Here is a 22,325-nt window from a genome sequence, read left to right on the forward strand (position 1 = left end):
AAATATTTTTCCATCAGCTATACATTTCAAAGTACAAATGTTGTGTAACGTTGCAGCAAAATGCTGGTTAAAACTCAGTTATCAGCACTTGCATATAAGGCAAAGAAAGGCATTTTTCATCTAAAAAAACAAAACAAAAATACACTGGTTAAAGATTGTCATGATGTTTTTATGGTCTAATATTGGGAGTAATGTAATTCTTATTGTGAATAACAAATTACAAATATGTGTATATTGCAGCAGATTGCTCACATTTATTTTAATTTTTATCACAATGGGTTTGGGTTTCGTCATACACTATATCATATGGTAATATGTGTTCTGTCACTGATGTAGAAGGAATATCATTGTGATCCATTAAAGAGATCAAAGTTCACTAAAAATGAAAGTTCTGCCATTATTTCCTCACACTTTTGTTCCAAACCAAAGGTTCTGTGAAGCAGTGATGGGAACAAATGATGATTCAAGAAGTAGGCCTACCACTGAATGCCTAAATATCTCATTGACAAATGTTACAGCTATGAGGCAATGTATACTTTGGCTTGGCTGTGTTCCTGCTGTACTTTTCTCTTTCAGGATTGGGCATAACGAGAGGCTGCTGGTGGTTGGACTAGAGGAGAGACCCGGACTATAAATTCCCCCGGGATTCCGCTGGAGGACGCTCTCTGCCTCTGTTTTGAATACTCATGAATGTTTGTGTTTGTTCATGTGTTAGCTCTTATGAAAATGTGGTTACACATCGTGATTTATGCTCCATCAGAGGCTGCGTTTACATTAACATTACGTTTACATTAACATTAACCGCATTAACATGCGACCTGTATCTGGATGTTGTCCACATAAGCATTGAAAAGACAAGTGTAAACGCGTTTATGATCGGAATGTTATCCGATCAACGTGTCCTGGTTCGGAGGTAGTCGAGGACGCATTGTGGTCGGATCTCAGTGTACTGTAAACGCGATGGTGTATTGCCCTAATGTGGAACATTTTTTGCATTTCAGACTTCTGTGACATATTGCGATTTGTAGCCAAAACAATAAATTCACACACAATACTATTTTAAAACACCCAGGATGTCTCCTAATCAAATCAAAAGAGAAAATGGAGATAACACATTCATAAAAGAAATTATAGACATATTAGTGCTCTTAGTTCAAGTCGTCTAAAACAATCTGGTGCTTCCTAATGTGGGACACTGAAAATTCTATGATAAAAGGCCAAAATTTATGATGATGATAAGAACAATGATAATAATAATGATAATAATCATCATCATAATAAAAGGTCTGTGAAAAGGCCAAAGTCATTTGATTCATGCAGAATAGTAAAAATCTTCCTAGTAATTTTCTTGGTTATGGATGGATTGATTGATAATTGAACATCATCAGAAAAATAATACAATATGATAGTTTTGATGCATTTATTGTAAAGACATTAGGCAACTATTTTCATAGGCTATGTTATGTCATATATAGAAAAGAGTTAAATGCACAGTCAGAATTCTTCACTGTTCTCTTCAACAGGCATAGCTTATTTGAAGGAAAAATATAAAATCTTGCAACCTGCAAAAAATAAATTAAAAAAAACCTTGAACAAACTTTAGGCTAGATTAAACCTTGAGTCAAAATTCATAAAAATGCTGTGCACTGCATAAATGTTTAAGACCATTTGGCCAAATGTATTTTATTGAACAACAAACACAACACTATCATTCTATTATTGCATAACAACACTACAACACTGTAAATACTACACTACAACACCATTTTTGTCCCACAAACCATGCCCCACCATACATTTGTGACTGACTGAAGTACTGTCCCACATTAGGCAATCATACTGTCCCACTTTTTGAAACTACATTTCCTAAAGTGGGACACTAGGAAATTTGATAAAAATATAAAATATATAGTTTACACATACAATGTTATAGTATTTTTTGATGGACATTTCATAAGCACATCAGGCCAAAAGATATCATGATTTTTTTTGTTTAAAATTAATTTATACTCCTTAATGTCAAGTTTGTCAAAACTCTATGTCATTGACCTTTGGGTGGCTTTCACACAAGGTCCTTCCTTTTTGATGATTGCTACAGTCTCATATATGACTGGACATTTGAGAATCTATTTGATTTTGATCACATGGCACCACAGCTTCAGATAACCTATAGTTTCACTGACATTCATGTATTTATGCGGGACCTACATGGACATACAGCTGTTTTTAGTGCATGGCATTTAAAAATAAACTCTTTTTAGCTGATTGTTGTTGGAACTCTTGCTGTAGTTTCACATTGGCAATAATGAAAAATATTAGTCTGTTAATAATGTAACAATGGATAAAACAGTATGAATTCAGTGAATCAAGAGACTATGTGATGTTTATGTCTTCACCATAGGGCTGTAGTCAAGTCCACCTTTGTCAAGTCAAGACCGAGTTCAAAGAGATTCAAGTCCAAGTCAAGTCCAAGTCCAAAAGGTTTGAGTCCAAGACAAGTCCGAGTCCAATTGAGACAGTCAAGACAGAGACAGGAAAAAACGAATCCTCTTCAAGACCACGTACATAACTATTGATAATTTATGTGATGCGAGAGACAGCATATCTTAGATTCTAAAATAATAATTTTGCATTATTATTTTTTGCATTACTTGTTTTTAAATTCTCTACAACTGTGGTTCCCAAACATTTCACAGTCGCATACACCCTGAGGCATTTAACATTCTTCTGCATACCCCCTCTCTTCCACTTAGACTGCTGCAGTCACACCTTTTCCATTAAGGGACAATATTTTCCCCTTTAAACTGATTGTGCATTAAAAATGTCCAAAAGAGAAATAAGCAATGATGTTAAAACGTGTGATATTTTTAAATATTGAACTAAAACCGCCAGTAGGTGGCGGTAAGTCACTGTCTTAATGAGTGAGTCATCGAGTCATTCCTTTATTCATAGCGAAGCAAGTGGATGTATTTTTGAAAGGGTAATTGAATCATTGACTCTCATGGTTTTTACACAGCCACAGATTCGTTCACAAAACATCAATATGAGTCACAGTTCTGCTGTGGCTTTTGTTTGAACTAGAGATGCGCTGATTGCAATTTTCTTGGCCGATTCCGATTTCCGATTTTTGGATAGTGTGATCTGCCGATACCTATTTTTGCAGATTCTGATTTTCTTTCTAAGAACTATAATTGACAGCATATACAAACAAAAATCTACCTTTCTTCAACGCAAAGTTTTATTTTCATAAAAAAAGTAAAACTCAGTAATAAAATAAGAAGAAAATAAATGCAATAGAATAGAGAGCTATGAAACTAAGTTTTCAGGTTAAGTAGGTTTTTATTTAGATAAGACATACTACAGAAATTAAAGTAATCAAATGTAAAATAACACATCCACGTTGGTTACCTTAATTTCTGTATTTTTTTTTATTGCAAATATTAAATACAGATTTATTCTTACCATTAAAGTTAAAAACGTATTCAGTCAAGAGCAGAAAGTGATTTTCTTTGTCTTTTGTTCTTTAAATTACATGACAGACAGCAGCAGGAATATTGGACTGCCAGTCCTTTACTGTACTGTAAATGATTCCCTTCAAATGTTATTGAAGTTAGAATCATGCATACCAATTTCGGATGTAACTTTAGAGACGGTCCCTAAATTTGCGAATATCAAACGTCTAACGTCAAACCAACTTTATGCCAATTGTCCACTTAAGAGATTATGAATGGACCCAATACTGTTACTCAACATGCGTTCTCTTAGCTATTTAACGATCCAAAACTGACTGTGTTTATCTGAATAATTGTCAAGACGAGCATTTTGACATAATTTTGTATGTATTTGATCTTTAAGCGCAGTAAGCCACTCATTTTGGTAATTTTGACTGTTTGACTTCTGTCTCTGTTTGAGACTGAGCTTGTAGGCACTGAAATTAGTACATAAGCTTTGAATGAGAAGTTGTGAAAAAATCGTTTATTTCACAAATATATATAAACAGCTTCATATGCAATAAAGACAGCAAACTTTGCAAGATATGGGCAGCAGAAAGTGTATGTATGGCTTCAGTACGTATTCAATTCCTCCGACATCAAGCAGCAGCAAATCGCGCCGATCGGTAAGTTTGTTTGAGATCTGCGGATGCCAAATACCTAGGGTGACCTAGGTATATATATATATATATATATATATACACTGCCCTCCAAGAGTTTGAAAACACCCCTGGAAAAGTCTGGTTTTGGACGATATCACCATAAATCCTTATAATTTTTTGGTGCAAATACATTACAGTAACGACATTATCCAGCAATAATAATTTTCATGTGTTCATTTCATTTCATTACATAATAATGGCAATATATACATGTCAAAGTCAGACATGCCCCTTTGCCAGCTGTGATGCCTGGTTACTGGTTTAAACTTGGCCCAGGTTTGTAAAAGATTTTTAGGTCAGCACACCTTAATAGCTTCAACAATTGATTGCCAATTAAGTTTAGAATACAATGAAATAATTAGAACCCAGTTTAGGTCAGATAGCTGCTAATGCTGGATATTTTGATGAATCAAAAATGTAAGTTTTTTTCTATGTATAAACTGTTTATGTAATAAAATTTGTTTTTATAATTTGTGTTGTCCCTTACCAGTGCAAAATTATCACAAATTAAAAAGGATTCATGCCAATATTGTCCAAAACCCCACTTTTCTAGGGCGTTTCCAAACTTTTGGAGGGCAGTGTAGATATAAATATTTGTTATATATTGTTATATAAAAAGAAATTTACAAACAAGTTACAAACAATACAACAAATACGACAGAGATTAAACTTGTTTTTTCACATTTGAATATACTGACAAATATTTAATTAGGCTACTGTCCCTTTAAGACCGAATCCATGGATGTAATATAGGCTACTGACACATTTCCTGTTTTTACCCACCTGTTTACGTCCACTTAACCGACTGTATTTACATGAGATACTCCACACGATGGACATATTGAAAAACTATGTGTGCATTTGACCATTCAGGCGCGAGGAGAACTGATCGCGCGAAAGAGAGAGAGAGTGCGTGCGTGAGAGAGGCTTCTGGTCTGTGTTATTCAGCGTGATTCCGCCTATCCCGCCTTCACTAATCGATAACGAATTGTGATTGAATGGTAACTTTGTTCTATGACGAATTGATTAGGCTGTTCTTGTGTGACAGAACTCCATCACCCAGTTGAAAGATGAAATACGGGACAAAACATTATTTTTTTCTTAATAAGTCGGGACACTAAAAATAGAGCTGAAATACGGGACTGTCCCGGGAAAAACGGGACGTCTGGTCACCCTACAAATACCTCACCTTGAATTTACATGAAATAGGGCGACTACAGTCATGCTTTAACCACATTTGTGGCATATGTACAAATATTGAGTGCACTTCATTCGAGTCGCGCTAGTATTCCACTATGCTGACGGAAGTGAGGATGCACTGCATCGAGTCCTTACGGAAGCTGTGTGACGTCATGTGAAAAGGGTCTACCTTTGGTGCTGAACCTTTTCTTCATAAATGCAATACATTTTGATTTATAGATTTGAATCTACGATGAGACGCCCAAAAAAAAAAAAAAAAAAAAAAAAACTTTAATAAATAAATATTGTCTGATTACCTGTGGCAGTGGTTTTCACGAGTTCACACTGACAAATGATTGAATAGAGTAAAAAAAATGTTTGTGTATATATATATATATTATTTAAACATTATGTTTAATTAGTGACACTTAGTCTACATTTTAAAACCTTTATGGCAACAATATAGCAAAATTTTATTTTGACTATATATGGCAACATTTGTATTCTAAAACCTTTATTTTAATATGGAAACATGACACCTCATTCTACAATATTTCTAAGATTAAATCGCTGACTCCTCCCCCATCAGCCAATCACAATCACAGTTTAAGACTTCAGTCTATTCCTTAGTAAAAGGTTGTCTCAGCAGCTTTATGAATAGGTTAAGAGAAAACTCTTAGCTAAGAACTTTTACTGCTATTTAGGAGAACTCTTAGTGGTAAGATAAAATGTTTTGTGAATACGGCCCCAGGTCTGCCCCAAAAACTTTTCCAATTGTCTATGAAACCTATATTATTCTGTGGACACCACTTAGACAGCCAGCCACTGAGTGATGATAATCTGCTAACCATCTCATCACTCCAACTGTAAAGGAGTTTGCAGCTATGTGCTGATCAGGAAATTGTGCTCGCCCCAGAGTGTCAGTAAAAACACATCACAGGATTCAGAATTTTTATCTTTACTTTGTATTTCTTTGCGTGTTGTTACGACCGTCTAGGGCCAACAGTAACATAAATGAATGTGTGCTCACTCGATGATAAAGTTTTTAACAAAGGTAGATTTATTAACACAATATAATGAAAATATACGAACAAAGGGATTAAATTCAGGAGTGGACCAGGCCAAAATAACAAACAAAAGTAACTAATTTAAATACCCTCTAAATTCCCTAAAAACAAACAAAAAAAAAAAAACAAAGAAAATTACAAAGTAACTTCCCTAACTCCCTTAACTCAAAACATAGAATAAAGATATATGCAAAAATACTCCCTACTTCCCTTAGGTTATTTACAAATAATATTTACATAAGGTAACTGAAGACAAAAGCCTCGGAGCAATAAAAACCGAACAGAAACAAATTCTACAAAGCACACATAAACACAAAAGAACACAAAGCAAAGCAACAAACAAAATGGCACAAAGTCGGCCCCATAAGGTGTTTGGAGTGGTCCTTATATCACGGGAGCAGGAATCAGTCAATTGGGCCCAGACCAATCAGGACCTCTGCGCAGGCCACACCTTCTCCTGCACAAAAACACTTAAACAAGACATTGGACGTAACACCCTCACCCTTAAAAATAAAAACCATAGGTTTTTAGGAATGGATACGTGAAAGAGTGTCAGCAATCACATTTTCAACCCCTCTTTTGTGCTGGATACTCAGATTAAACCCTTGACAAATTAGTGCCCAACGCATGAGCCTGTGATTTGCATTTGACATGCGTTGAAGGAAAACCAAAGGATTGTGGTCAGTATACACAGAAACTGGTTGTGCACTGGACCCAATGTACACTTCAAAATGTTGAATTGCAAGTAACAACGCGAGAGCTTCCTTCTCTATAGTACTATAATTTAGTTGGTGTTTGAGAAATTTCTTGGAAAAAAAAACTAATCGGGTGGTCTATTCCAGCATCATCAGTCTGAATTAAAACTGCACCAGCACCTGTGCCACTGGCATCAACATCTAACTTGAACGCTTTGTCAAAGCGTGGGGCAGAAAGTACAGGTGCGCTACACAACAGAGTCTTCAATGCCTCAAAGGCAAACTGACATGTAGGAGTCCACTCAAAAGAGATCCCTTTACGGAGTAAACCTGTAAGAGGATTCGCCACATCTGAAAAGTTCCTACAGAAACTTCTATAGTAGCCGGTCATGCCTAAAAAACGCCTAAGCTCTCTCTTCGTCGTAGGCGTAGGAAAATCCAGAATAACTCGAATTTTGGAGTCAAGAGGTCGAACTTTGCCATTTCCAACCTCCTTCCCTAAATAGGTTACAGTTGCACAAGCAAATTCACATTTTGCCAAATTTAATGTAAGATTGGCCTCCTTCAAACGTTTAAAAACACAGTTCAGAAGTTTGACATGCTCATCCCAAGAATCTGAATAACAGACCACATCATCAAGGTAAGCTTCACAGTTGGGTACATTAGCGAACACTCTTGACATTAAACGCTGAAATGTTGCACCAGCATTTCGTAGTCCGAATGCCATAACCCTGTATTGAAGAAATGCATCGGGAGTAGCAAAGGCAGAAATTTCAGAAGCCTTCTCAGTAAGAGGTACTTGCCAGTACCCTTTTAATAGGTCGAGTTTAGTGACAAATTTTGAATTCCCAACATGGTCAACACAATCTTCAACACGAGGCAATGGAAATGAATCAGGTTTAGTTAAGGCATTGACTTTCCTATAATCGGTACAAAATCTGGACGTACCATCAGACTTGGGGACTAACAAACACGGTGAACACCAGGGACTACTACTGGGAACTGCTAAACCATGTTCTAACAGATAATGAGTTTCCCGTTTCATGAGATTCCTTTTAACAGGATTAACTCGGTAGGCGTTCTGCTTGACAGGGGCATGCGAACCGACATCAATGTCATGTTCTATGACATGTGTTGTTGTGGGAAAATCATTAAATAATGTAGGATACTTATTGATTAAATTTCTGAGATCAGCTTGAGCAGAAACAGGTAAATGTGATAATTTGGTGGACAAGTTCTTCAGAGTGTCAGAATTTAACAAACGAGCAGTCAAAAATGAAGCACTTCTCATTTTTAAATCATCACTCTCGGGTGAATAGTCAGACAGAGACACATTCACAGGTACAACAGTTGCTGCAACAGCCACATTTGACACATCAGTATGAGCTACATATGCCTTAAGCATATTAACATGACACACTCTTGATTTTCTTCTGCGATTAAAAGTATTCACAACATAATCAGTCTCTCCTAACTTTGCCTGAATTTCATAAGGGCCAACAAATTTAGCCTTCAACGGAGAGCCTGGTATTGGCAATAAAACAAGAACGCGATCCCCAATCTGAAAAGAATGTTGCACGGCTTCACGATCATAGCGAGTTTTCATTTGCTCTTGAACAGCACTAAGTGATTTTCTTGCCAAACTCCACGCAGTATGCAAACGCTCACAAAAACTACTGACATAATCTAAAACATTATCTGGCTGAGAAGAGCACTTAACACCCAATATTTGTTCCTGCAGAACTTTCAATGGCCCACGTACAGAATGACCAAAAATTAACTCAGACGGACTAAAACCAAGTGATGCTTGTGTCGTATTACGCGCCGCAAACAACAAGAGAGGAATTTCTTCATCCCAATCACGCTCTCGCTCTACACAAAAGGTACGAAGCATAGATTTTAACGTTTGGTGAAAACGTTCAAGAACACCTTGCGATTGTGGGTGGTAGGCACTCGACACTCGATGTTTGACATTTAATTGCCTCATTACTTTTGCAAATACTTTGGACATAAAATTACTACCCTGATCAGATTGAATATACCGGGGTAGACCAAACGTAGTGCAGAATTTTACAATGGCTTTAATGATAGCTGGAGCTTTCAGAGTTCGTAATGGGATTGCTTCAGGGAATCTGGTAGTTGCACACATTAAAGTTAAAAGATAGGAGTTACCAGATTTTGTCTTTGGCAAAGGGCCAACACAGTCGATTAAAATACGCTCAAATGGTTCTCCAAGAGCAGGGATTGGTTTTAGAGGAGCTGGGGGAATAACCTTGTTAGGTTTACCAGCTAACTGGCAGGAATGACATGACTTACAGAACTTGGCTACATCAGATTTCATAGACGGCCAGAAGAAATGTTTAAGCAAACTATCATATGTTTTCCTGATACCAACATGGCCTGAAAGTTCATGTTCATGTGCAATGCTTAATACCTGCATTCGGTAAGGCTTTGGAACCACAACCTGGTAAACTGTTCTCCAATCTTCCTCAGCCTTAGGTGGAGACCATTTACGCATCAACACCTCTTCATCGAAATAATACGCAACAGAATGTTTTGGTAAGGCAGATTGTTTCACGGCAGTTTTGAAGCAAGAGACCAAAGTGGGATCAGCAAGCTGTGCTTTGATCAATTCTAATTTACCTAAAGGCAGATTAAAACTAGGAACAGCACACACATTCAACTCATTCGCATCATCTTTTACACATTGATCAGAGTCTCTCGTAGACAGGAAAGACTCAGAAAGATCCACCATCTCCTCAAACTTCCGAAACAGAGCACGAGACACTGCACAGGCGCTAAACACATCAGGAAATGTCTCACGCAACACATCATTACATTCATTTACATCTACAGGGTCATCGGTTACTTCAGGTAAACAGAAAACTTTCTTACCCGCCAAATCATTACCAAGAATGAGCGAGACTCCCTCAACAGGTAATTCAGCACAAACAGCCAATTTGACACGTCCCGACCTTACGCCGGACTGTAAAAATACATTGTGCAGGGGAACTTTAACAACAGCCAAATCAATTCCTTTGACTAGTACGTCAGATCCACAACTAGAATGAGTAGAAAAGTTTAACACACTTCCTAAAATAAACGAGCCGAGCCCGTATCTCTCAGGATGCGGACAGGTTTAGCTTCAGACATCGACTCATCAAATGACACTGTTCCATCAAAAATAAACGGTTCGAATGCAGATCGAACATTAGAAGAAGATGCACATTCTGGTAAACACATATCAACTAAAGCCACACTCTTTGTAGAGTTAGCCTTTCTACTAGACTTCTTTTTCAAAGCAGGACAAGCTGCAATGAGGTGCCCAGCCTCATGGCAGTAAAAACATTCACGGCCCTCCACATTGTCACTATCTGCATTCTCTTTATTCACAGTCGTAACCTCTTTAACATTCCGTGTACGAACATAGGAATTACGCTTAGGTGGTGATGAAAAAAACACTCGATGAGTGAGCACAAATTCATCAGAGAAAACAGCTGCCTCTGTAAGAGTAGACACTTTCTGTTCATTCAAGTAAATTACAATTTTCTCTGGCAAACTATTTTTGAATTCTTCCAGCAAAATCAATTCCTTAAGTTGTTCTAGAGTTGCAACTTTATTCGCAGTACACCACTTTTCAAACAAATTTGCCTTGTCACGAGCGAACTCAACAAACGTTTGTCCTGGGGATTTTACATGACTCCTAAATTTTTGACGGTACGCTTCAGGCACCAATTCATAGGCACGAAACACAGCATTCTTCATCGCGTCATAATCTAAACTCTGCTCAAGCGTCAACGCGGAACAAACTTCTTGAGCTTTCCCAACGAGTTTACACTGCAAAAGCAGCGGTCAAATATTTCGCGGCCATTGAAGCGTGGCGGCGATGCGTTCAAACACAGTGAAGTATGTATCTACTTCACTTTCACGAAAAAGAGGGACTAACGCAATTTGTTTACTAATATCAAAAGTTTGACTTACTTGCACATTGCGTCGAGACACAGCATCCGAGCCTGGAGTGGAAGTGCTATCCGAAGAAGACACAGGCGTACTCGCGCCGGGTGGACCAGTAGTTGGAGGCTTGTTAGGAACTTTAGTTTTAAGTTCGAGCTCCAGCTCTTTCAGTCGAATTGCGCGCTGAGTCTCAAGCTCGACTGTTTTTACGTGCAACAGCTGACTTTGATACTGCTGCCGGCTTAGTTCCAACTCAAGCTCCTTTAGCTTAATAGCCAACAATGGGTCTCGTGGAGATGGCAGCTCAGCGGGATCTATGCTAAACGGTTCCGCGGGTTTGGTCTGCTCCGCTCCCTCACCCACGGAACTCGCAATTTGGTATGCAACACCCGCTTGCGCGCCCTCCTCTGGCAGGACCCCATTCTCCACCAAATGTCTCACTATCACTCCCTTAATCTCCCTCTTTACTGCGCCTCGAGGCACCTTGATCTGATACAAATCCGCGATTGCAAATAAGTCATCTTTACGACATTTTTCTAATTGTTGCGCCGTAGGCTGAATTGCAAACTCCTCTAAATCAAATTTAGAAGACATCTCAAAAACTCTGCCGAATACCCTTCCCCAAAAAGTAAAAACCCCAAGGCAAACGATAAAAAACAAGGCAAATTTCATCAGATCAAATAAACCATTTGTATGTATGCTACTAAATTTGGTTGCTCAAACCAGATAAAGTTTGAACTGGCGGACGAGCCCCCAATTTATGTTACGACCGTCTAGGGCCAACAGTAACATAAATGAATGTGTGCTCACTCGATGATAAAGTTTTTAACAAAGGTAGATTTATTAACACAATATAATGAAAATATACGAACAAAGGGATTAAATTCAGGAGTGGACCAGGCCAAAATAACAAACAAAAGTAACTAATTTAAATACCCTCTAAATTCCCTAAAACAAACAAAAAAAAAAAACATCAAAGAAAATTACAAAGTAACTTCCCTAACTCCCTTAACTCAAAACATAGAATAAAGATATATGCAAAAATAAATGGCGTCACACTCCCTTCTTCCCTTAGGTTATTTACAAATAATATTTACATAAGGTAACTGAAGACAAAAGCCTCGGAGCAATAAAAACCGAACAGAAACAAATTCTACAAAGCACACATAAACACAAAAGAACACAAAGCAAAGCAACAAACAAAATGGCACAAAGTCGGCCCCATAAGGTGTTTGGAGTGGTCCTTATATCACGGGAGCAGGAATCAGTCAATTGGGCCCAGACCAATCAGGACCTCTGCGCAGGCCACACCTTCTCCTGCACAAAAACACTTAAACAAGACATTGGACGTAACAGTGTGTGGTCTGCAATAAACAGATGAATATCATATTACAATAAATAATCACAATATACATACATAATAGCAATTTACATGCCATTCTACATTCAATACAATCCTCAGGGTTTGTACTGCGCTACCGAAATTAACCGCTAGAGGGCGCATGAAGCCCATATATCAGGGATCGCGAATTCTCCATGACTCTGAGAAAAAGCTGCGTCATCATCATATTGGCAGAGCCACGGGAAAATACGACAATATTATTAACTTGAAACTGATTAAAAGGTGTTAACATTGCACAAAGTAACCACAAGCAAGGAATAAAGGAAATACTAACTTACGTAACTTAAATAACTTTGTATCTCTATTATATTTATGGCTTTAAATACAGCGCGAATGCTGAGATTATGAAGGAGATAAACAACTCGATAATTTACATTAAACAATGCTGTAACACAGCAGATAACTATACTAAAGAGCACAAATATGTAAACAAACTTACATTTTATCATGAACGCACACATATGAGGTAAACTTTGAAGGTTAAAATGTAGGACGATGTGCTGCGTGTTCTGCTGGCTGACTGTTCAGGAAGTTTCCTAACTCGCCACCTAGTGTCCTTTCCAACATCACCAATAAGCTCGTCACTGATTGGTTAAGTCTCCTTAACACCAACAAACAGGAAAGGGACCAGAGCAAATGACTGTTTCTGACATTGTAATTGCTTGTTCACACACCTCTTTAATGTTAAATAAAGTGTTATTTTGTGTGTTTTTGCATAAGATTAACATAGGGAGACATAAGTTAGTGTTTAATGTTGTGTTATGTTGGGATTGACAGGGGGTTCTGTTATGTTAGTTTTGTAGGGTTACCATTCTGGTGAAGAGTAGACCGTGTGGTTAGGTTGAGGATGAGCTGCAAAACTTTTAAGACCACATATACTGTATGTTGTTTGATTATATACATGCAAGTATATATTGATAGTCTCTTTGATAATTATAATAGCATGTGTTTTTTGCTAACTAACATTTAACCAAGAATTGAATGTGATGTTTATGTAAATTAACTATATGTACTTGAGTAGGGCGAGGCTGAGAACTGTGGGAGTGAAAGAATGCCAGTGATGTGATTGTTAATGAGAGACACCTGTGCACCACACTAGCATTGCTCCACTTCCATGGCTCTCGGCCCCGCCCCACTTGTCACAAAAAAATTAAGTTCAACTAACTTAAAAAAAATAAGTTAGTTAACTTAAATGTTTTGAGGTAATAAGTTTCCTCAAATGTTTTGAGTATTCTGAACTTATTGAGTTTTACAGTGTAGCAAAAGGTTGAGAACCCCTGTTATAAGTAAAACAGATATGCTAATATTATACTAATTAACTAATATATATAACTATAACAAATTTCCTCCCCAAAGTTATATTTTTATGACTAAATCATCAAAGGATATTAAAGATCCTTCCTCAAAAAGGTCATATATGCATATCCTGTTTATGACAGAGTTTAAATCCAGAGTTTGTTGCTTCTCACTTGTTACACCTGGTTTTAAATTTCACGTGGAACTGGTTTGGTTCTTTGTTCTCTACCTTTTTTATGCATGTTATTTCTATTCATTAGGCTATTTCCTGACACCTTTTTCTTCCTATTGTTGATATTTGAGCTGAGGTTGATTTGACTATTAGCTTTGAGATTGTCAGAAAAATTTTGCTATTTGAGCATCTTTTATTTGTGCTCTTAAACAGAGCCCCACCCTGGTGTGTCTTTGAATGAAATGACTATGAAATAACACTCCTCCTTCCTGGATCTAAATCTCTCTTGGTTTCTTCCTCTTGCTTAACCTATAGTTTAGTCTATGACTTCATGATATTGTGGACACAAGTGATCCAGGAATAATGCCACACCGTCAGAATCTTGTTTTCATTGCTCTTGTATTCTTTGGGACAGTATTGAGTGGGTATGTAATTACTCTTCATCACCATTTCCCAGGTAAAAAAAAGTACACTTAATGTACTTAAAGTGCTCTATTTTGGTGCACTAATTTTATACTTAATATACTAAAAATTCTTCTTTAGTACTCCTTAAGATAATCTTACCACTTATAGTACATTTGAACCCACAGTGGTAACTAAATATATTTTTGAAATACAGAGATAGTATATTAAAAGCACATTTTAGTTCATATTTCATGTCTCAAAATAGCACAGTTGAGTACACTTAAATGTTCTTAAGATTATCTTAAGAAGTACTAAAGAAGAATTTTTAGTATATTAAGTACAAAATTATACGAAAATAGAGCACTTTAAATACATTATAAAAATATACTTTTTTTCCACCTGGTTTGCCTTTGTATTTGGTTTGAGATTTGATGTGATAATAATGCAGTATTAATGCAAACTCTTGATTAATTATCTGTTAGCACTTGAGTCATTTTTCCACTGCTTGATGTGTGGCCAGGAGGAGACTGTAGGCTATTATGTTGTTGTTGTTGTTTTCATATAGAAAATATGTAATGCATACATCACATAAATATATATTAAATATTGAAATATTGAATTATCATTTAAAATATTTAAACCTTTTAAGTGACAGGTTGGAAAATGACAGGAGAGTTTAGAAGGATCTTTTTTTTTTTAAATAAAGATAGGCTTGTGTAAAACAGCAAAAAGCATTTCGTCCAAAATGATAGTTTTGGTTTGTTTTCGCATAATAGTTTCAGAATTCTCAGCAACATCCCCCTGTTAGCAACATCCACTCTGAGCAGGTTACTTCTAATATGACTGTCATGTCTGTCTGTATCATTGTCCTCTTTGCTTGAGTGATTTTTCACTGTCTGAGAAAATGGATGTGTGCCGTGTGAACAGTGTCAATTGCATGAGTTAATGAGTTTGCTGAATGCGTAACATTTGGCAGCCCTGAGTGACTTTAGCATAAACATAACATTTGTGTACTTATAGATATCTCCTTTTTTTGCCATAAGATGTGACGCATTTAACTTGCTTAGCTAGTTCAGCCAGTTTTCAATTTCTATAGGGTAAGGGTAAAGGTGGATTTTCAGCCCAGGATTTTTTTAGGCAGATCTGAAAAATTAAAGGTGCTCTAAGTGATCCTGGGTGGAGTAACTTTCTGTTGACGTTCGAAGTGTTTTCAAACGAATCAGAGGCTAGCTAGACCTTCCCTCCTCCCCCTCCCCCTCCCCTCCCCCTCCGTGCTTCCTGAAACAGTCATGAACGCGCATTTAAAATCATTCTTGTCGGTTATTGGCTGTTTGCTGTATGTGACAAAAAAAATGTTTTGGCCTAAAAACACGTGACATCACTTAGAGCACCTTTAAAATAACTTCTCACTGTACTCCTCCTCTAGCAACACCATAACATTTTAGATGTTAGATCCAAAACGATTGACTTGGTCTCATGGGACCAGAGTATTGATTCCCAGATTCTATATTTTGTAAATATTGGCTTTGGAAATGGTTAACTGACTTTGTGTTTTGGCTACAGTAGTGAGAACAACCATGCATGACATTTCTGCAGGCTGCATCTTACTCTGTGAGATAAACAGTCACTTTTTTCATAGCTTTTGCTGGCTCTGAGACACTCGCTTGGTATTTCTCCTGCTCTTTGTCAAGCAAAAAAATCCATCATCACTAAATGAAGGCTTATTATTTTAGCAAAACTTACGGACTGCATCCAGACCTCTTTCCAGAGACCTTAGCATTGTTGTATATTATCAGTATATGATTTTCTAATTCACATTAGATGTAATATAGCTGATGTTAGTTAATAAATAATCTTTCATTTATTCGTTTGGTGCATAATGAGGTTTTCCACCTTATTTTCAGAGAAACAGTTTATCTTTCCATAAGATTACCTAACTCTCCCATAGCGACACACAACTTAAACACTTGTATTTTATCTTATGCATTTTATTCCTTTATCATTCATGGTATTTATTTAGTAGTTGCGTTAAGTTGTTTATATTTTATTAATAAAATGTATTTTATTACACTTGTGTCTTTCTTGTGCTGACAGAAGAGGTTCTAAAAATTATCTCACCAATCTTTCAGATAGACCAACTCCCTCCACTTTACATTAGTTCTAAATGACTGAACAGCCTCCTATTGGAAATGTTCTCATACTACCAAAATAAAACACTATATAAATATATGTATCTCACAACATCAGCGCTGACATGAGTACCTATCCCTGTTTTACTTAGCATCAACAAAATCACTAGTGCAAAATTAAGAAATTAACATATAGCCTATTTTATTGCAGCAATGGTTCCTATTGCAGCATTCGAATGAAGTTTATCAATACTAAAAGAATGTGTGCACATTTGTAATGAAACTGCTCTGAGACTCAAAGGTTGAGGACCCAAATGCACTTTTTATTTGAGGAACAATCCAGACATGTAGTGTCACGGGATCTATGAAGGAGGACTCAAATGCAGGATGAGTAACAGATTTAACAAGACAGACTAAACGGGAGATTGTGATGAAGTAGTGAACACCGTCCGAACAATAGGCAGGTATGAGGCATGAAGACAAGAGCAGCTGCCGAATCCAACTTAGGGTGATGTTTGGTTAGAGAGTAGTAACGGCAGGGCAGAGCAAGACCAAAGGGTAGCAGCAATGGTCGGACAGGAACTCAAGGCACAGTAAGCTTTACACTCAGGTATCTTAGACACAGCACTGGTCTTGCTGCCAGGCAGGGAGTGAGCAGCCCAGGGGGCACTGCTTGCAGCACAGGACTGGAAAAGACAAGAAACAAGAGGAACAGGTGACAACAGACAAATGAGGACTCAATGAGAGAGGGAGCAGGAAACAAAAGGCACAGTTGAGCAAACAAATGACAAAATAAACAACTAGACAAGAGGGCATGTTAATAGGAAACGGTGGCAGGAACAGAATAGCACATGGCCAACACAAACACAGAGCCACGTTGTGCTCAAGCACAACACACACAAAGACACATTAAAAAAAGTCAAGACCGACAGAACTGTCAGAAGAGATCCCTGTCACATAGTCCAATGTACAGGCAACAAAACAGGTCAAAACACAGGCAGGCAGTCCAAACAAACAAGGCTATAATAAAGGCAGGTAATTCAAAGGCAGGCAGAGAGCCCAAACACCAAGACACAAGAAACCAGAGAAATGCTCAGAAATGCAGGGTTGCACACAATACTTCACATGAGATGAAAGAGTAAACAGGGTTTATATAGGCAGAGTTAACAAGGCTAATGAGAATACAATTGATTCACAAGGTAATCTAATGGCTCGTTTCCACTGAGCGGTACGGTTAATAATCATAATACACGCGTTGCCTGAACCACATTTGTGTGTGGTGCCTCTTGTGTTTCATTGACGATTCTCTGTCAATGTTCTGCAGAGTGTAGCTCCACCCTTTTGGTACGGTAGGCCTACTATTGTGCTTGGTACCCAAAAGGGTACCATCACTTTTGACAATGGAAACGGCAAAAAAATGCGTACCGTACTGTACTGAACCGAACCGTACCGCTCAGTGAGCCATTAGAAAGTACCCTCATTTGTACAACTCTAGCATGAAAGAATACAAAGATGGGCTGTAACTCGTGGCAAGAGATTGCTCATAACTGTGAATGCGTCGAAATGAGGTATATTTTCCAAGGCTGTGCGTTCGACTGTGCACATAGTGTTTTCACACATATGGATCATTTGTTTTGTTCCGAAACAGGGACTAATTTGTTACAATGTTGCATTTTCTTCTTGGTTCGGTTCGCTTTCACACAGGAACATTTCAAAGCGTACCGAAATGTGTTTATGCAAATCACAGGCAAGTACAACTGTCCTCTTATTGGTCAGATTTTTCAGGAATCACAGCTTAAATAATGTTTTGACATCGACAACCCAAGTGCATTTTACCTCAAACTTGCTTCTAGTTAACTTTCTAAAGTAGCAATCGCTTCTCGGGTCGACATTAACACACTGACAAAATTATATTCAGAATTAAAAATATTTTTATACCACTTTTTAATGTGTGATTGTGTAAAGGTTTTCACGAGATACCAACCTTTCGCGAACTTGCTTCCAACACTCGTTCTCATGGAGGCGCGGTGTGCACGGAGGGGTGGGGCTGTGCGCGCGCGAGTATGTGAGAGAGACGCGTGAGTGAGAGACGCAGGGAAATTAAATGAAGCTGAACGTTTGCTCTATGAAAAACATTGACAAAGAGGAAAACTAAGGACATTTAGTCTATAATTTTATTTTGTTTTAGTTAGTTTTGCCAAACACACATTACAGTTTTGGTTAGTTATCGTTTTTTTGTAATGCCTAGTTTTATTTTTATTTCAGTTAACGATGATGTTTTTTCCCACCTAGTTTTCGTTTTTTCATTCGTTTTCGTTAACGATTATAACCTTACTCACCTTTCCGACAACGTTAAGTCGTCTCACCCGACAACCGCGACAATCTCCTTCTAGTGCCGCTCATGCAGGCTCAGCTCAGGTGCCGGTCGCGTGCAGCGCTGCAGCCACGTAAACAGAGTTTGCCCTTCCCCTACTGACTTTCACTTTCGTACGGGTGCCCAAATATGGAAGTGAATGAGGCTTTGCGATTTTTTTATTTATTTATTTTTTTTTTAAATCTAGGCCTACGTGAAATTATGCATCCATTGTACGATTTTTTTTTTTATTTTTTTTTTCCACGTCGGAAGGGCAACGTGAGTCGAGAAGGGCATATGGGCAGTTGCCCGGGCAACCTGAGCAACCCCCCTGTGCACGTCCCTGTCCATGAGCTTATTGTATCTGTTTTTGTAAATGTCGAGACACACGCAAACATTTTGAATGTAGCCGTCATTCCTACTGTTAAATTATATACAATACATTCATATTAATGCTGCGGCAAAATCAAACGCGCGCGCTCTCTCTGGATGTCCCAGTGTTGGCTGTGTCAGTGTGTTGACCATATATGAATGTTATAATGAAGCAGAGCGGGGGGAAAGGCTTTGTCAGGACAGCATTCTCGCACGGAGAAGTGCAATTACACAACATTTAAGATGAAGAGGCGCTCGTTGGTTTTTAACTATGGTATGTGCTCACATCAGACACTTCCGCTTTTCATATCACATTTCCCCTTTTGAATTATGATATCATTTGGTTCGTTGGTCCGTTAACTGGGTCGGTTTGCTTTCACACCTCAAGTGAACCGCTCCAGAGTTCGTTTGAAAGCGTACTGAGACCACCTCTTCAAGGAGGTCTCGGTACGCTTGTTTGGTCCGCTTTTGGTGTTGTCATCTGCCCAAACGAACCGCACCAGAGGGGAAAACGAACTCTGTACGATTCAACCGAACTAAATGAGGCAGGTGTGAAAGCAACGTAAAAAACGAAGTAGGCTAACAGTTATATCCAGGGCTTCACGCTCAATCATGCCGTTTAAATTAATATAAAACTTTTTGCAAGAACGCAAAAGCATTGAAATATGTTTTTCCTTCCATCTCATATTTTTTCCTTCATGTCCCTTTAGTATGGAGCCTCTAAAGGTGGTAAATTTGATAAGGGGGTAAAAAATATTTTGCAAAGAATTCAAAAGGTCTGTGAGCGAACGCAAAGTTTCTTGCGGGAATACAAAACATTTGAGAATGCAAAAGCATTAACTTTGTTCACATTTTATATATATATATATATATATATATATATATATATATATATATATATATATATTTTTTTTTTTTTTTTTTCCCACCACAATGTCCCTTTAGGGGCTCTGTAATTTATCCCCTGTCCAGATCCTGATGTCTTTCATTTTTGTGCTTTTCTCAAAATTGTCTTTTACATTATTAGTTGTCAAAAAGGATCATATAATCAACATTTTCATTATTCTACATGAGCAATACATTTGAGCTCTGAGAAGAAGACTAAAAAGCAACATATCTTGACAAAGATCTCTCCTCATGAAGTTATGTCTTTCTTCACAGGCTCATTTACCTACACACCAACCAGAACAGGTGAGTTTAGTACAGCTAGACATATCCGTTACAAAAACACGGTGTAGATGCAGTGTATGTGTTGTTCTCTTGATTTGGGAAGATTGCATTGCTGAATATATATATATATATATATATATATATATATATATATATATATATATATTTATATTTATTTATTTATTTTTTTATGTTTTCAGTTGCAAACAACAGATAATAGGAAAAGTCTTCATAAAGTAAGTGATGTAATGCATACACATCTGATCTCTCTCTTAAACACACACACACAAAATAAATACACATTTGTACTTATTTAGTAGGTATGTGTATGCTTGTATACACCAATACACACACCATCATAATTCAAATGAATAAGAGATTGATTCTGTCTCCTCTGTCAGGCCAGAGGAGACGTATAAGAACTTTGGATTGCACTCATCTCCAGGGTCTGTAAAACTTCATTTCATATGCTCTGATTATACTTGGTATTCAATTCTATGCACACACAATCAAAGTGAATAGTTTTTTTTTTTTTTGCTACACTTTTTTTTTCTTGGAGTAAAAAAAGTCAAATCTTGTTCAAGTATAGACTCTCATCCAAAGAGCTGATAATTTTAGGTTTCTGTACATAATTTTATAGGTTTCTATACAACCAGCCCAGTGTGCTGGTAGGGTGAGTGTTATATTTTAGTATTAACTTGTTTTTGCCCATTTTCACCCATGAATGGAATGATTACAGTGCTGTGTATGTTTGTGTTTTAATACAGTCGGACAGACGTTGTATCTATGACCCCATGGTTAGCCCCGATCATTTGGGAAGGAACCTTTGACCCAACACTGATTGATTCTATCTACAAACAACATAATCTCACCATAGCGACCACTGTCTTTGCTTTGGGAAAGTGAGCACTTCATGATACCTTTAGTTTCAATATTTCTATCCTCTCCTCTCATTCTTTTTTTTTTTTTTTTTTTTTAAAAACAGAAATGAGTAAAGGATAAAGTGATAAACTAAACATATCTCCCGGTGTCTATTTGTCAGATACACACGTTTTCTCAAAGATTTTCTGGAGTCAGCAGAGGACCATTACTTTGTTGGATTTCGAGTGCATTACTACTTGTTTACAGATCAACCAGAAGCAGTTCCTGAAGTAAAGATGGGTGAAAATCATCGTTTGACAGTTCGGAGGGTTCCGAGCATGGACAGATGGCAGGACATCAGTATGGGCAGAATGGAAATACTGGAAAAACTAATGGAGAACGAACTGGCCAATGAAGCTGACTATATTTTCTGCCTGGACGTGGATACAAAGTTCTATGGCCACTGGGGGTCGGAGTCTTTGGGTCGTCTGGTCGGTGTGATACATCCTTGGTTCTTTGATTATCCAAGGGATCAATTCACATATGAGCGTAGGCCAGAGTCTCAAGCATTCATTCCAGCTGGGGAAGGTGATTACTATTACACTGCTGCTGCATTTGGTGGCTCACTGGCGGATGTACATAATCTCACCAAAACCTGCCGGGAGCAGATGAACATTGATGCAGCAAACTCCATTGAGGCGATATGGCATGAGGAGTCTCACTTGAACAAGTACTTCCTTTATAACAAACCCAGTAAACTGCTCTCTCCTGAATATCTGTGGCGGGACATCAGTACCAGTGTAGGCCAAGTGAAAATAATTCGCTTCTCTCATGTAGCTAAAAACAATGCAGAAGTTCGCCCAAATGTGTAACAGCTGTTGCCAGCATTCAGCTGGCAGGCCTACTGAAAGGGAATCTCAAGTCTGTCCACAAGTAATACTGACATGAGGGATGTTGACATCTGCCACCAAAGTCATAGTCATGAACAAACAATTATGAGCATAATGTTGGTATGTGGCACCAGGAACAAATCTGCCAAAATCTTTTTGAATTAACACTGATATAAACTTTTCACAGTACTCTTTATTGTGTTTGTGCAATCAAAAAAAAAAAAAAA

General features: G+C 37.6%; 1 protein-coding gene across 1 annotated transcript; it reads left to right on the forward strand.

Moving 5' to 3' along the window:
* The first annotated feature begins 18,015 nt into the window (after positions 1-18,015).
* On the forward strand, positions 18,016-22,080 carry LOC137034976 (globoside alpha-1,3-N-acetylgalactosaminyltransferase 1-like). The gene is made up of 6 exons (XM_067408220.1): positions 18,016-18,020; positions 20,339-20,368; positions 20,749-20,793; positions 20,988-21,020; positions 21,115-21,249; positions 21,390-22,080. The coding sequence occupies exons 1-6, from the start codon at positions 18,016-18,018 to the stop codon at positions 22,078-22,080; spliced, it is 939 nt and encodes a 312-aa protein (XP_067264321.1).
* The last annotated feature ends 245 nt before the right edge of the window (positions 22,081-22,325 follow it).

This window comes from Chanodichthys erythropterus, chromosome 13 (assembly GCF_024489055.1).
Source record: "Chanodichthys erythropterus isolate Z2021 chromosome 13, ASM2448905v1, whole genome shotgun sequence".
Taxonomy (NCBI): domain Eukaryota; kingdom Metazoa; phylum Chordata; class Actinopteri; order Cypriniformes; family Xenocyprididae; genus Chanodichthys; species Chanodichthys erythropterus.

Bases quoted from the DNA above. Each gene is read 5' to 3' on its own strand.
- LOC137034976 (XM_067408220.1), top strand. The intron at 20,369-20,748 runs GTGAGTTTAGTA...CTCCTCTGTCAG, and splicing joins CTACACACCAACCAGAACAG to GCCAGAGGAGACGTATAAGA. The intron at 20,794-20,987 runs GTCTGTAAAACT...ATAATTTTATAG, and splicing joins GGATTGCACTCATCTCCAGG to GTTTCTATACAACCAGCCCA.